Source organism: Bos mutus, chromosome 7 (genome assembly GCF_027580195.1).
Source record: "Bos mutus isolate GX-2022 chromosome 7, NWIPB_WYAK_1.1, whole genome shotgun sequence".
Lineage (NCBI taxonomy): Eukaryota > Metazoa > Chordata > Mammalia > Artiodactyla > Bovidae > Bos > Bos mutus.
In genome coordinates, this window is record NC_091623.1 from 102462780 (window position 1) to 102479306 (window position 16527).

General features: G+C 44.9%; 1 protein-coding gene across 1 annotated transcript in view; it reads right to left on the bottom strand.

Moving 5' to 3' along the window:
- Positions 1 to 16527, bottom strand: part of FAT2 (FAT atypical cadherin 2) — a 75802-nt gene that overhangs the window by 23515 nt on the left and 35760 nt on the right. Inside the window, exons 14-19 of the mRNA XM_070374758.1 lie at positions 14614 to 14828; positions 13542 to 13679; positions 12845 to 12988; positions 9566 to 9587; positions 8503 to 8699; positions 2730 to 3540 (exon numbers count right to left, since the gene is read on the bottom strand). Coding sequence (XP_070230859.1) covers positions 2730 to 3540; positions 8503 to 8699; positions 9566 to 9587; positions 12845 to 12988; positions 13542 to 13679; positions 14614 to 14828 — 1527 coding nt within the window. The remainder of the gene's footprint in view (positions 1 to 2729; positions 3541 to 8502; positions 8700 to 9565; positions 9588 to 12844; positions 12989 to 13541; positions 13680 to 14613; positions 14829 to 16527) is intronic.

A 16527-nucleotide genomic window follows, 5' to 3' on the forward strand; every position in this document is an offset into this window, starting at 1 on the left:
GAGAGGCCTAATATGCAAAGGCAAGTCAGGACTCGAGGGGCCCCTGGATCTGCTTGAGCATCTACCCCAAAACCAGAATCTGTCTGTTTTACTACTCTACGACTTTCACCAACTCCTCTGACATTAATGGGGGGCTATCCCTGATCACCTTTCTCTGAAGGAAATCAACTTAGAGCTCTAGTTAATTAGCCTCCTGGGCATATTAGGAGTGTTTCAATCCAAACCCCTCAGATGGCTCTCTAACTTGCCTGACAGGTATACCCGGACTCCTACAGCTACGCATACGATTGTTTACAGCCTCCCAACAGCGAGAGGTACGGGAAGCTTAAGATATTCAAATAGTATAGAACCTCTCGGGGAGTTAGAAATTGTTAGAATAGAACTAGTAGAAGATTTCATTGTTGAGCTAATGCTTGCTGCCAAGTTTCCACATCCCCTGTATTGTGTCCTTGGGAGTATATTAATTAATATAGTTGGTATATAGAAAAAAATAAGTAGTGGCCTTGGTGTTAACAACTTTAGACCCTTAAGGTAATAAATTCTTTCCTTGTTGTAAGCCCACTGCACCTTTGCCCTGTAGAAATGCAACTTTATCTAACACTTTTGAAGGATGGCGCCAAACTTTAAAATAATTACTCTTAGAAAAAACATGTTTTCTGGTTAACTAACTTTTATCAGAACAAAGAGTCATAAAATGTTAATAGGCCTTCTGGCCAGAAGATGATGTAAATCACCTAAAGCATTTGTATATGATAAGTTTGCAGAAAAGAAAGCCTGGTCTCGATAAGGATCAAAGACTGCTGACTTTGCATGGTTTTACACCCCCTATTATCCTCTACGCACAACTTAAGGTATATAAGCTCTCTTTGAAAATAAAGCTATGGGCCTTGCTCACCAAAGCTTGGTCTCCCCATGTCGTTCTTTCTTGTTTCCTTTTCTCTCCTTTTCTTCTCTGTTCTTCCTTCAGGATGACTGATTTGGAGCGTGGGGGCTCTCTGAGACCACTTACTTGCCTGGGCTTCTAAGACCCACTCGAGAAGGTGCCTAAGGTGGGGTACCTTCAGCTATTCGAGAGGGCGCCTGTGGCCTCCGTGGTCAGAGCAAGTTCGGTGTCACGAACTTTATTGGTTTCCCACGTAAACCAGTCAGGTCAAGCCTCTGTCTCTCTGCTTTGCTATTCTTTCACCAATGCCGTCCTCCTGAGGATATCCCTGGATCCAACTGGGGCTGGACCCCGGTACCAAGTGGTCACCATGGAACACTGGAACCGACTTTGTCTCACTCAACTCTTGGGTGGCAAGCAAAGTCATTGCTCACATTTTACAGGTGAAGAAACAAGGGTGTGGAGTAACTTGTCCAGGGGCACACTGTTAGACAGGGGCCATCACCCTGCACACCTTTCTTTGGCCCCAGGCCCCTTGCCTTGGGTTCCAGCCTGGGTCAGAAACTATGAGCTAAAACCATGAAGGAAACATGCATTGAGCCAGAAATATCAACCAAGTATGTTGGTTGATACCAAAATCCTCCATAGTTTCCATGATGATTCTGACATCACTTGGGGAAGAAGGAGGCCAAGTTGGAGAGGATCTTGCATATATGTGTGATTTCAGGAACACCACAAAGGCTTTTTGCCTCAAGATATCTCCTTTATCATTAGGAGTGTAATCATTTGAATAAGTGCATCCCACATGATATGCTGTTAAGAAGTCAAGAGGAAAGAAAATAGTGACAAATAATGTGGCTAAAACTTCCATAAGGTCCTGCATATCCCATCCCCCATAGCAATTGCTAATGCACTGTTGCATAGTGAGGGGTCTGAAACTTCACCTAAACTTGAGTTTTTCAAGCTTATTTGACCATGGGACCCTTTAATGTGGACCACCTACCATTAGCCCTTGGACATGGCATTCTGTGGAAACCCCTTTGAGAAATGCTGTGTTATATTAAGCAATGCCCTCCCCAGATTTTGTTTTTTAAATCCACCCTCCCCAGAAGTGAGTTCACTTATTAAATCGTTAAAACCTCATTGTGAATAAGATTATCAGTTGTCAGGGCTCCAGATTCCTAGGGAAGAGGGTTGATTTGGGGGGAGGGGGATTGAGAGGAGGGGAAGAGAAGTGTTGAAGAGAGGGAACTCAGGTCAAAAGGAGGAGAAAGAGAGTTTTAATAATCCACTCAAGGGTACACAGCTAGTAAATGATAGAAGCTCAGATTTGAACCTGAGCTGCCTATTCTGAATGCTAAGGTTAAACCCATCAGACTGTAGTAATAATAGTAGTAGCGTTACTGACTCAGGTTAATTGACCACCTTCTATATGTCAGGCACTTTTCTAAGCAAGCCCTTAATATTTAATTCTTAATCCCTACAATAGCACAAAGGGACAGAGAGGTTAATTAATTTTCCCTGGGTCACGTGGCTCACAAGTGGCATAGCTAGGATTGGAACCCAGGCAACTTGATGCTAGACTCTATGCTTTTAGCTGTTATCTGAACTGTCTCTTGTATTCTTATTATTATTTTCAAAATTTAAAAAAGTGACCAGAACTAGGGTGCTATTCCATGATGAGATTTTGTGAGGCCATACCTGTCTCGTGGTGGTCCATGGCCCTTAATCCTGTGAAAACATCCCTCTAACTAAACTGAGAGCCCTGTGTTGGGATCTCCAGCCCTGGAGTTGGGCTGGCCAGGCCCAGCAGTGCTGGGTGTCCTGGGGAAGGCCCATTTCTCACCTTTACAGGAGCAGTTCTTCTCCAGGCGGTGCCTTGGGGTCAGGATGCTGAGCCGGGCTGTGCTGTATGTGGGCCCAACCCTGGGATCCAGGTGCACGGTCTCTTGGCAGATTTGTCCCTGGCAGCTTGGCCCCTGGCAGGGCACCACGGGCATGGCTGACCTCATCTGAATTCCCACTGAGTGCTCCATCTCCTTGGCTGAGCGAGCGATGGTGGATGCCAGTTCCTGGAGCTTGGAGAAAGCCCCCAAGTGCCCTTCGAAGACCAGGAGCACATCCACACCAGCCGTGGCCTCTGCTGGCTGAAGGCTGGCCAGGTGGATGTTGGCTCGTTTGATGTCCAGCCAGTTGCTAAGGAACCTCTGCAGGTTCCTCCAGTGGTCACTCACCAGCTCCTCTGGAGTGAGCTGGTGGAAGCCCATCCACATGGTCTGCTGCAGAGCCTCTGGCCCCATGTGCCACACATGGACGTGGACGCCAGCCATGGTGGAGAAGGTTCCATCACTGACTGTGACGTTGAAAGTGTATCGGCCCCGAGGCAGCGTGTGGGAGGCGATGATCTTGCCATCGGTCGCCCCCACTGAGAAGCGCTGGCCCACGCTCTCCTCTCCCGCCAGGCTGTAGGTCAACGTGTCCTGTGGGTCTCGGTCTGTGGCATGGATTTTGCCCACCATGCCACCCTGGAACTCCTCCTCCCCGATGGTGATGAAGATCTCCAGGGGGAGGGCGGAGGGCGGGTAGTGGCTCTGCTCCCTGATGTGGACCTTGACCGACGTGGAAGATGAGAGGGGTGGGATGCCACTGTCTGACACCTGTGGGTGAAGCAGGCTACGAATTAGGACAGTGGCTATGGCCCCTAAGGGGCCTCCCTGCTGCTCCAGGGTGAGCTCAGTGTGCTGTCGTATTTGAAAAGGAAAATCATCACTCCGGAAGCACCAAAGGCTTTGTGGAGGGACTTACAACCCACACCAGGCAGTAAAACTTAATTCTACACCTTCTCATCTGACACCTCTCTGAGTCCCTCCTAAGCCTCGCCAGCCACATGCTTCCTTCCCCTTGAACTTCTCTCATTCTGTCTCTTTCCTTAGGACGGTCATCACATGTCTCCTAGCGATTTCAGAGCACATCCTTTGTGGCCACTGTCAGCCCAACAGGTTCTCTTACTCCTCTTTACTATGTGACTGGGGTCAGGCTGGGGATGGGCATGTCTTCTTCAGTTCAGTCAACAAATATGTATTGAGTGCCTAGTACAGACCAGGCCCTCCGCCGTGATCAGGAGAAAAGAGAGGTGAGGAGGAGAGGTGACAGACAGGGAACAGCAAGTGTCAGGCCCTCAGGTGGGAAGGAATGCTGAAAAAGCAGGAAGGGACCAGAGTGGCCAGGGCTGAGGGCCAGAGGTGCGCAGAGAGGTAACCCAGGTGGTTACTGATGGGCTGAGGAACAGGAGATTGGATTTAAGTCAGAGACATGAAAAGCCACCAAAGGTTTTAAGCAAGGTGATTATTAGAATAAATTAGAAATGCATTTCCCTTGCACATTTCACCAAGCATCTCTATAACTTTCTGCCCAGACTTAGGCAGACAAGGGTGAAGCTTTCCTTCTGCTCCTCAGTAGCATTACCACTTTCACAGCTGTCAGCAAGGATCTTTGTAATTTTCCCTACAGTAATATCTTGTTCATATGGATTTGCTTTGAGTGGGCAAGAAAGGTATAATAATACACCTGCTTCTGGGAATTATTGGTAACTGATGAGATATCAATAGCAATGGTAATAATTAATATTACTGCTAAGTATTATAATATATCAGCTTTCCTGGTGGCTCAGATGGTAAAGAATCCTCCTGCAGTGCAGGAGATCTGGGTTCAATCCCTGGGTTGGGAAGATCTCCTGGAGGAGGGCATGGTAACCCACTCCAGTATTCTTGCCTGGAGAATCACATGGACAGTGGAGTCTGGTGGGCTACAGTTCATGGGGTCACAAAGAATCAGACATAACTGAGTGACTAAGCACTGCATTATAACATGTAACTGACATTATCTGAGTACAAACTGTGTGCCAGTCACTTTTACATGCTTTAAATGTGTGATCTTAGTTTATCTGTCTGATAAGGCAGGTATCCTGAAGTGTCCTACTTTACAAAAGATATAACTGAGTCTCAAAAAGGTCAATTAACATGCTCAAGGTCATACAGCAGGTAAAGCCAGAGCAGAATCTGCTGGCCTATACAGAGTTGGACACGACTGAAGTGACTTAGCAGCAGCAGCAACATAGTACCTCCCAGTGAACAAAAGTGGATATACAGGACGAATGCAAGAAAGTGATTGAGTTACTAAGTTATACTCTGAGCCAGGCTTACAGAGATCAGGAAGCTGATCTCTTGACCTATGCTTTTGGCTTTGAAGACCCTCTACATTAGCCCACATCTGTTCTCTGAGTCAAAGCTTCCCATTTCCAGCTACTTATTGGACACCTTCACTTAGATATATCATGGACACCTGAAAGATAATATATGCTAAACAGAGCCTTCATTTTATCCCATAAACCTGTTCTCCATCCAAGTCTATCCAGACTCATAAATGGCCCTACCAATCAGACTTCACTGGAGTCAGGAACCTGGGAGTGGTCCTGATTCTTCTCTTTTCTTTCTCTCCCCATATCCAATCCACCACCAACTCCCACTAATTTCCAAGCAAAACCTGTTGCAAATCTGTCCACTTGTTCATCTTCACCATCACCTCAAGGTCTCAGCACCACCTGCCTCCAGCTTAGATGACTTCTCATTGGTCTCCCTCAACCAGTCTTGCCCCCTTCAACTGACTGTCTCTGGAACTTAAAAAATGAGCTTCCTGGGACACAAGAAGGGTCACTTCCCTGTTGGAAACCCTTCCATCACTTCTCACTGCACCTTGATTAGAATCTACAAGTATTACCAAGGCTTATCATGGGTGACCATACTTCCTGGTTAGCCCAGGACAGTCTTGATTTTCATTTGTTATGAAAATCAACAGTTATAACCAATTAACTGTTTTTAGTGCCTCTCTCACTCTCAGGAGCCTCACAGTTTGGACCTCAAATAACATGGTCATCCAAGCTATGAGGCACCCATGAGCCATCCAACCCATCCTTTAAGCTTCATTCCCACCACCGCTCACCATGTGATGAGCAAATGACCATGTCTCAGGTCACTTCAAGCTCTTTCCCAAAGTGGGATTGGTCTTGTCTTGTTCTTGCCTGGGACACTCTCCAGCCCCCTTTTCATGTGGCCAACTCCTCAGGTCTCAACTCAAGGGCAGCCACCCTCTGAATATGTCTCTGCAGTGCCTTTTGAGCTTCCCATCCATTTCTTTCTTCATCTGTTTATTTTTTATCTCTATAATTAGAATCAAAAGCCTATGGGGACAGGGATCACCCTCTTCTTTCTGCTGCTAGCATGGGACCCAGCATATGATAGGTACTCAATGGATGCTGAATGAATGAATGCCTGACTGGCTGGCTGTCTGAATGGATGACTACATCATCCTGAGCCCAGAGAAGTTCACAGGATAGTAGTATCCACTAGACTTAAGGTTTAGTTGGCTTAAAGCTCAACATTCAGAAAATGAAGATCATGGCATCTGGTCCCATCACTTCATGGGAAATAGATGGGGAAACAGTGGAAACAGTGTCAGACTTTATTTTTTGGGCTCCAAAATCACTGCAGATGGTGACTGCAGCCATGAAATTAAAAGACGCTTACTCCTTGGAAGGAAAGTTATGACCAACCTAGATAGCATATTGCAAAGCAGAGACATTACTTTGCCAACAAAGGTTTATCCAGTCAAGGCTATGGTTTTTCCTGTGGTCATGTATGGATGTGAGAGTTGGACTGTGAAGAAGGCTAAGCGCCGAAGAATTGATGCTTTTGAACTGTGGTGTTGGAGAAGACTCTTGAGAGTCCCTTGGACTGCAAGGAGATCCAACCAGTCCATTCTGAAGGAGATCAGCCGTGGGATTTCTTTGGAAGGAATGATGCTAAAGCTGAAACTCCAGTACTTTGGCCACCTCATGCGAAGAGTTGATTCATTGGAAAAGACTCTGATGCTGGGAGGGATTGGGGGCAAGAGGAGAAGGGGACGACAGAGGATGAGATGGCTGGATGGCATCACTGACTCGATGGATGTGAGTCTGGGTGAACTCCAGGTGTTGGTGATAGACAGGGAGGCCTGACGTGCTGTGATTCATGGGATCGCAAAGAGTCGGACACGACTGAGCGACTGAACTGAACTGAACTGAATGAGCATTGGCATGTTTCATCAGCATTTTGGCTGCTTTTTCTTGGGCAGTTTTCCTACAACCCATGATAATATCACTGCGTATATCACTGTACATGTATATATGTTCTCTCATTGGACCCTGGCACTGAAACCATGGATAATCATTAGTCAAATCCACTTCCCCTGCCTTCACTAGTCAAGGTCACTTTAAGACTTGCATCTGCATATAACCTAAACAGTAAGATAGTTGCCTGCGTTATTTTCCAGGACTTGGGGAGTCAGCTGTGCCTAGTGGGAATAGAACTGGTTCAGACTGGGTAGGACCACCAGCCCTTCAACAGAGCATGCCCAAGTTCTGCTTGGTGACCTTGATGTCAGAGGGCAGAAAACTCCCCCCTCAGGTAGTGCAAAGTGCCTCCATTTCTGGACATGCAGAGGCCTGTAGCTTAGGAACACCTGCGTTAGAACAATGACTACTGCACCTTTTTCCAATCACATTTCACTGTGCTCCCTTTGCTCCCCAGGCCTCAGACTGCCCTGGCCCTTTGCTCTTTATCCATAAACACCCAGAGCCCCTTGCCTTCCAGGAGGTGGTTCTGAGACTTGTTATCCTATCACCTTGCCTGGCTGCCTTGCTAATAAACCCTCTCTTCACCGCAGACTTCATCATCTCAGCATTTTGGCTTGCTGTGACACTGGATAAACTGAACACCAATGCTCAGAGGTAGGTCTTTAACAAGACTTGAGGTTCAAAGAGCTATTCTGGCCAGACTTGAGGAATTAGATTGAGGGTGAGGGTGTTTCTGTTCTGAGAGCACGGCAGGGATGAAGAGCTTGGAGTTAGAGTGCTGGAATTTGGAGCAGCCCAGCTCTACCACTTATTAACAGTATCATTTTAAGCCAGTCGCTTAATCTCTGTGTGCCTCAGTTACCACATCAGGAAAGTGGGAGTGACAACTGCACTCACCCTAATGCATGGTGTGGAGATTTAGTGCAATGATGCACGTGAAGCACTTAGCCCAGTGCCTGGCACATAGTAAGGGCTCTGTACATTTCCTAATAAGAGAAGCACTGATGGTGCTTTTATTCATTTATTATTTTTTATTGGAGTATAATCGCTTTGCAATGTTGTGTTAGTTTCTGCTGTATAGCGAAGTGAACCAGCTATCTGTGTGTATATATATCAACATATATAAATGGCTATATATATACACATACCCCCTCCCTCTTTATTTTAATTTGAGTTTATTAATTTTTAATTGGAGGACAATTGCTTTACATTATTGTGTTGGTTTCTGCCATATATCAACATGAATCGGCCAGGGGTATATGGTTCTCTCTTAAACCTCCCATCCCACCCCCACCCCTATCCTACCAGTCTACATCATCACACAGCACCAAGCTGAGCTCCCTGCACTATACAACAGCTTCCTGCTAGCTATCTAGTAGCACTGCCAGCACATTTTTTGTCCCCATGGTCACCACCAGTGGCCCCCACCAGTGGCCCCCACTGCTCTCACCTCAATCTGAAGCTTATACCATTCCTGGACTCTCTTGCTCAGTCCTGCAGTAGTCACCAACCATCCATCTGGGGTCACTCGGAAGGCAAAGCCATCATTCCCCTTGGTGATTCGGAAGGAGAAGGGAGGACCATTCTCTGGGGAGTCTGGGTCACTCAGAATCAGTTGCAAGACTTTGCTGCCAATGGGGCATTTTCCTGAGAACAAGAGTGACAAAATCAAAGAGCAAAGTGAGTCCCGGTCCTTCTTCTCACATCTTTTCTGGATTCCCTTCTCTAGGATGAGTCCTCAGTGCTCTGGCTGCTCCCAGGTCATGCCTACATCTTGAACTGTCATTCATTCATTCTGCCTGTCTGTTAATTAGTGGTTGCCTTTTTAATCTAGACTAGAGCTTCCGGAGGGAAGTCCTAGGTTTTAGAAACAAAGGCCATTGGGGCTGGAAGGGTCTCTAGAGTCCCTTTATCCTATAGAGAGGTGACTTGTCCATGTCACATAACTGATAATTCATGTATATAAAATTAGTGCCTGAGATCCACATGGGAATTTCGTGATTCACAGGATCAGTTGAAAACCTAGAGATGGTTTCATGATTAGATGACCAATGGAACACACATCCAATGAGAAAAATTCAAAGACAATTAGTAATTCAACTGAGAAGAATGGATCCCCTGGGTATTGTTTAAGTTTTTTTTTTTTTAATATTTATTTGGCTGCGCCAGTTCTTGGCGGCATGTGGGATCTTCATTCTTCATTGCAACACACAGGATCTTTAGTTGCAGCATGCAGGATCTAGTTCCCGGACCAGGGCTCAAACCTGAGCTCCCTGCATTATAAGCACAGAGTCTTAGCCACTGGCCCACCAGGGAAGTCCCTGTTTCAGTCTTTGTTCTGTAACACAGGAATTCAGCATGCTGTAATATTTACAGTGATTGTTAACTGTCTTTTTAGCATCAAAAACCTTATCTAAAAACACAATCTCATGAGCAGAAAGTCATAGTTTCATAGTTAACAGGTAGTCTGCCCTTTCTTATAAAATCCTGCTTTTATTCAGGTAGAGCAATACCCTCAGCAAAGAAGTGCTCCTCCTAAGAAGAGACAGACTATGATTGGTTTAAGTCAGTTGTAATAATCTGATTTCCTATGCCAGTTTTTACATAGTTCATCAGGCACTCTATCTATCAGATCTATGGATAGATAGAGTGCCTGATGGAATGAGGTTTGTGACATTGTACAGGAGACAGGGATCAAGACCATCCCCATGGAAAAGAAATGCAAAAAAGCAAAATGGCTGTCTGGGGAGGCCTTACAAATAGCTGTGAAAAGAAGAGAAGCGAAAAGCAAAGGAGAAAAGAAAAGATATAAACATCTGAATGCAGAGTTCCAAAGAATAGCAAAAAGAGATAAGAAAGCCTTCTTTGGCGATCAATGCAAAGAAATAGAAGAAAACAACAGAATGGGAAAGACTAGAGATCTCTTCAAGAAAATCAGAGATACCAAAGGAACATTTCATGCAAAGATGGGCTCGATAAAGGACAGAAATGGTATGGATGTGGCACCCCACTCCAGTACTCTTGCCTGGAAAATCCCATGGATGGAGGAGCCTGGTAGGCTGCAGTCCATGGAGTCGCAAAGAGTCGGACACGACTGAGCGACCTCACTTTCACTTTTCACTTTTATGCATTGGAGAAGGAAATGGCAACCCACTCCAGTGTTCTTGCCTGGAGAATCCCAGGGATGGGGGAGCCTGGTTGGCTGCCGTCTATGGGGTTGCACAGAGTCAGACACGACTCTGTGTCTGACTGTTGCTGTTGTAGCAGCAGCAGCAACAGAAGCAGAAGATATTAAGAAGAGATGGCGAGAATACACAGAAGAACTGTACAAAAAAGATCTTCATGACCCAGATAATCATGATGGGTGATCACTGACCTAGAGCCAGACATCCTGGAATGTGAAGTCAGGTGGGCCTTGGAAGGCATCACTACTAACAAAGCTAGTGGAGGTGATGGAATTCCAGTTGAGCTATTTCAAATCCTGAAAGATGATGCTGTGAAAGTGCTGCATTCAATATGCCAGCAAATTTGGAAAACTCAGCAGTAGCCACAGGACTGGAAAAGGTCAGTTTTCATTCCAATCCCAAAGAAAGGCAATGCCAAAGAATGCTCAAACTACCGCACAATTGCACTCATCTCACATGCTAGTAAAGTAATGCTCAAAATTCTCCAAGCCAGGCTTCAGCAATATGTGAACCGTGAACTTCCTGATGTTCAAGCTGGTTCTAGAAAAGGCAGAGGAACCAGAGATCAAATTGCCAACATCTGCTGGATCATGGAAAAAGCAAGAGAGTTCCAGAAAAACATCTATTTCTGCTTTATTGACTATGCCAAAGCCTTTGACTGTGTGGATCACAATAAACTGTGGAAAATTCTGAAAGAGATGGGAATACCAGACCACCTGATCTGACTCTTGAGAAATCTGTATGCAGGTCAGGAAGCAACAGTTAGAACTGGACATGGAACAACAGACTGGTTCCAAATAGGAAAAGGAGTACGTCAAGGCTGTATATTGTCACCCTGTTTATTTAACTTATATGCAGAGTACATCATGAGAAACGCTGGACTGGAAGAAACACAAGCTGGAATCAAGATTGCCGGGAGAAATATCAATAACCTCAGATATGCAGATGACATCACCCTTATGGCAGAAAGTGAAGAGGAACTAAAAAGCCTCTTGATGAAAGTGAAAGTGGAAAGTGAAAAAGTTGGCTTAAAGCTCAACATTCAGAAAACGAAGATCATGGCATCCAGTCCCATCACTTCATGGGAAATAGATGGGGAAACAGTGTCAGACTTTATTTTTCTGGGCTCCAAAATCACTGCAGATGGTGACTGCAGCCATGAAATTAAAAGACGCTTACTCCTTGGAAGGAAAGTTATGACCAACCTAGATAGCATATTAAAAAGCAGAGACATTACTTTGCCACAACAGGTCCATCTAGTCAAGGCTATGGTTTTTCCAGTGGTCATGTATGGATGTGAGAGTTGGACTGTGAAGAAGGCTGAGTGCTGAAGAATTGATGCTTTTGAACTGTGGTGTTGGAGAAGACTCTTGAGAGTCCCTTGGACTGCAAGGAGATCCAACCAGTCCATTCTGAAGATCAGCCATGGGATTTCTTTGGAAGGAATGATGCTAAAGCTGAAACTCCAGTACTTTGGCCACCTCATGCGAAGAGTTGATTCATTGGAAAAGACTCTGATGCTGGGAGGGATTGGGGGCAAGAGGAGAAGGGGACAACAGAGGATGAGATGGCTGGATGGCATCACTGACTCGATGGACGTGAGTCTGGGTGAACTCCGGGAGTTGGTGATGGACAGGGAGGCCTGGCGTGCTGCGATTCATGGGGTCACAAAGAGTTGGACACGACTGAGTGATTGATCTGATCTGTTCTGATGCCAGTTTTTTTTTTTTAATTTAAGGGTGATCATATAATCCAGTTCTGACCATTGGAGAAGTCTGACAGGTGAGGGTTCTTTTGATAGAAACAGATTCAGCAAAAGAAGTCTCCTCCTGTTCACCTTTGAAGAAGGTTAGGCAAGGATGTGATGCTGGAGCTACAGCAGCCATTTTATAACCATAAGGAAGAAGGTGAGTGAATTTTGAAGAAAGTAATCCAAAATTGTGATATCATTTTTTTTTTCTGCTGAAATAAACAATTCTGGAATTGGTTTTCCCACTATCAGAACTTTTGCTATAGGATTAATAAGGCCTTATTGTTTAATGAACTTTTAGTCAAGTGATCTGTTATTAGCAGCCAAAGCCTTGTAACTCATACTCATAATTTCCAAAACAGGTGACCCTGGCTGATGGATATGGGACTCAGAATTTTGTGCTCCTACCCACTTCCTTACCTCTCTCTGTGTGATCACAATTCCCCACAGAATCCCAAGGCCTTCTCCAAATCCAGTTTATAAACCATTAGTATAGCGGAAATAGCTTGGGATCTGGAAAGTCTTTGAGTTCAAATCCCAAATTTGCCACATTTTTGACTATGGCATGTTTCTGTACCTCCATTTAAAAATTCTGTAAAATGAGTACTATCTACTTCCATATGACTGTGTGAGTCCCCTATGAGATAATGGATGCAGAAGAACCTAGCAGAATGCTTGATAATTTTTAATTGTATAATCCATAATCCCCTTCAGCAGGCTGTGTTGCCATTTGGGATATCAATGCAAGGTCACAGTCACTGTTTGGGTGGACTGATACCAGTGGTGAGCACCCTCCACTAGGAAGAAAATGGAGGGAAGATGATGACTTTGGGATGATTTTGGAAGGTTGAGCATACCTGGACAGAGGTGCTGTAGTTGAGCTGAAAGAATCTTGGTGGGTTGTCATTGACATCAACCACTTGGATAGCGATGTCTGTGTCCTCATAGAGTGCGGGCTGCCCACTGTCTGTGGCTCGGAGCTTCAGGGAATAGCTAGAAGTCTACAGCAAGAGGCCCAGGGGAGAATTAGCAACAGGGTCCTCAGTTCTGCCCCCCTGATTCATGATTAATGTTTTTGGTAAAATAAGATGGAGACACTCCCTTTTGCCTGTCCCCATTGCTGTCCCATAGCATTTTAGGGCTCAAGTTCTGGTGTCAGGCAGAAGTAAATTTGACTTCCAGTTTAACTATTTACTAGCTATGAGACCTTGGCAGAGTGACTGACTTGTGTGTGGGTGATATCAGGAACCACATCCTAGGATTACTTTAAGGACCAAATGGCATACTGTATGAAAATCACATAGCAAAGTCCCTGGCACAGAGCAGGTGCTCAGTAAAGTGAGAAGTTGGCCTGAGTTAAAAGTTACTCAGCCCCTCTCCTGCCTCTGGCTTTACATGCCTAGAGTCTCCACAGAGAAAAGGAATGGGGGACACTGAGGGCAGGTCAGGAGAAGCATCAGGCTGGGGTGCTGACCACAGTTCACCCTCTGGACCTTCAGCAGGGCTATATTCTGCTCTGATGATCTCAGAATGGGTCCCTCCCATGTGACTCACCTGTTCCCAGTCCAGGGCCTTGGCCACCTGTAGCTCTCCTTTCTTGGGATGGATGGCAAAGTGCCCAAGCTGGTTCCCTCCTATGAGGCTGTAAGTGATGGCACTATTTACAGGTCCATCTTCATCAGTTGCTGACACCTGCAGTGGGGGCAGGTGATGATTGTGAATGGAGGGGCAAGAGAGACCAGAAAGGAAATCTTGGCCCCTAGGAGTGTAGGGGGCACAAATATGTTCCTGCCCCACAGATTGTCCTTGGGCTGGCAGTCCCTAGACCACAGTCATCCTTTCCCAGAGAATATCTTCATTTACATCCTGGTAAGGATGTCAGCATGTCATGGTTCATTCATTTATCTATCCATTCCTTCATTCCTTCATTTACTCATTCATTCATAACTGACAGGGTATGAAGGTCCTGTGCTAGGAGTTGAGGAATATGCCAAAATGAGCAAGCCCTCAGGAAGCTTAATGTCTAATTTTATGGTCAAGTCTAATTTGGAGCAAAGAATGATCAGTTTTATGGCTATAAATTTCACCTGGGGAGGTTAGACAAGGATTTGCAAAGCCTTGAAGGATAAGGAAGGCTTCTGGGAGTGGAGTCAGCATTCCAGGCAGAGGAAACAATATGAGCCCAGGGATATGAAAGTCCAGAGGATATTTGAGGAAAGGCATCTCCTTCTGTGTGATTGGAGCATAGGGTGCACGTGAAAGGAGATGAAAACCTCGAATATGGGCATGCAGAGTTCACTTTCACTGCATGAAATGGGGAGCAATTACATATTTAAATGCAAAGAGGTGTTCTTTGGTGTCCCCCCCATTCCTCCCTTCCCAGACTGACCCTCTGTGCCCCCTGTGTCCTCTGGGGCCTCTGATCTAGATCTTATCAAACATGGCTCTGAGACATTTTGTCAAGAGAGAGCTTGGTTGAGTGGCTACACGTCAGTCAAGTCTATAGTGTATTAATTGATAAAATAATCTATGCTCATAGTTGACTAAAGGAAGGGGAGATAAGAACCCGCCCCAGAGTCCATCTCCCCCCAACACACACACACAGGGCAAAATCACAGATTCTTACTGTCAGCACAACATCCCCCACGATGGCATTCTCTAAGACCCTTGTGCTGTACAGGTGCTGGGGGAATCTGGGCCGATGTTCATTGATATCAGTGATGTTGACCACGATAGTGGTCATGTCACTGAGGGAGGAAGAGCCCTTCCGGCTGCACTCGACGGACAGGAAGTACTTGGGGCTGGTCTCAAAGTCCAGGCTCTTGTTGACGTACAGGATCCCTGAAGAAACAAGAGGTGATGGGAGCATTGAGGCAGGTGGGACCACAAAGGCAGAGTGCTGAGGGGGTCTTGAGCTAAATGCCAGGAGAGGCAGCTCAGCTGTGTTGGGAGAGACTGATTTCCTGCCTCATCTGCTCTGTCATCTCCTGCATCATCTCCATCATCTCCTCCATCATCTCTCTCTATTTTCCCTCCCCTATAGTCTCCTTTCTCCTCTTCCATCTCCTCTCATTTTCCTTATTACCATCTCAGCAGAAGCTTTGCCCTCATTTATTTATGTACTATTTCATTGAGATTTTGTTTAAATCTATAATGTTAACTCTGTGTCATATGGAGCTATAATAACCCTTAGAACAAGAACAAGGTGTGATTCCCATTTTCTAGGTAAGTCAGCTGATGTGCCCAAAAGCTAAGTGACCTGCCCAAGGCACCCATTTACTAGGTGCTACAGTCACCTAGTAAATGACAGAACTTACGTTATAGAGTTTTATACCACCCAGCATTGTTCAACAAATTGTTAGGGCAGAGAGTTATTATTATGAAAACTGGAAAATAAAAGAATAAGGATTTATCCTGCTATTCCTCTATAACTGAATAGTTAAAGGTAGAAAACTCTTCTTTATAAAATGATTCCAGTTAGTAAATGAATGAAGAATGATAGGACTAGAAAAAGCCACCATTTTGCAGCCCCTAAAGAAATAATGTACCTAGGAAATAATCACTAAAGGCTGTTAAAACCTCTGTTGAAGGAATAGCTATATGAGGAACTCTGTAATAAATAGATCATACTGACAGCCTCTGAGCCCACCATCAATCTTAACCTCAGGAAAAAGAACCAATAAACCATTACATGCCTCCTAATGTGGTGCAAAGCAGAGCCCAGCATCATCTATGAAGCACTGTTGGCAAAATATTGAGCTTGAACGTGATCAAGGTCTTTGATTCAAATGTCATTTATAATAAGCTTAGGGGCTAGGGGGATATATTATATGACATCATAAAGGTACAACTAGCCAATCCAAAATATTAGAAAATCTTGCCTCACACATGACCCAAATTTTTCATTAAAATAAATAAAATATTTATTTTATTTCATTAAATAAACAAATAAGTGGGAAATAAAGAGGGAGAGGAAAATGTTAGAGATCCAAAGGGACGTTATATAGTTTCTATCAATGAAATGCAATATGTGGACTTTTGAGGCTGTTGACAAACAAACCAACTTCAAAAAGTCATTTGAGATATAGTCTGAAAAGTTGTCTGGAAACTATATTAAGGAATTATTATCTTTTGGGTGTGATAATGATATTATGGCTGTGCCTATACAAGAAATTCTTATCACTTAGAGATACACACTAAAGTATTTACAAACCACACAATATCATGTCCGGGGTTTGCTTTTTTTTTTTTTTTTAACTGAATCTTAATCCTGTTACTTATTTATTTGGCTGCACTGGGTCTTGGTTGTGGTACACGGGATCTTCGGTCTTTATTGAGACGTGCAGGCTCTTAGCTGCAGCATATGAGGTCTAGTTCCCTGACCAGGGATTGAACCCCGGCCCCCTGCACTGCGAGTGCAGAGCATTGGCCACTGGACCACCAGGGAAGTCCCTGGGATTTGCTTTAAAATAACTCAGCAATGGGTGGATGTGAGGGTTAAGGATGAAACTAGACAAGACGAATGTTGATAATTACTGAA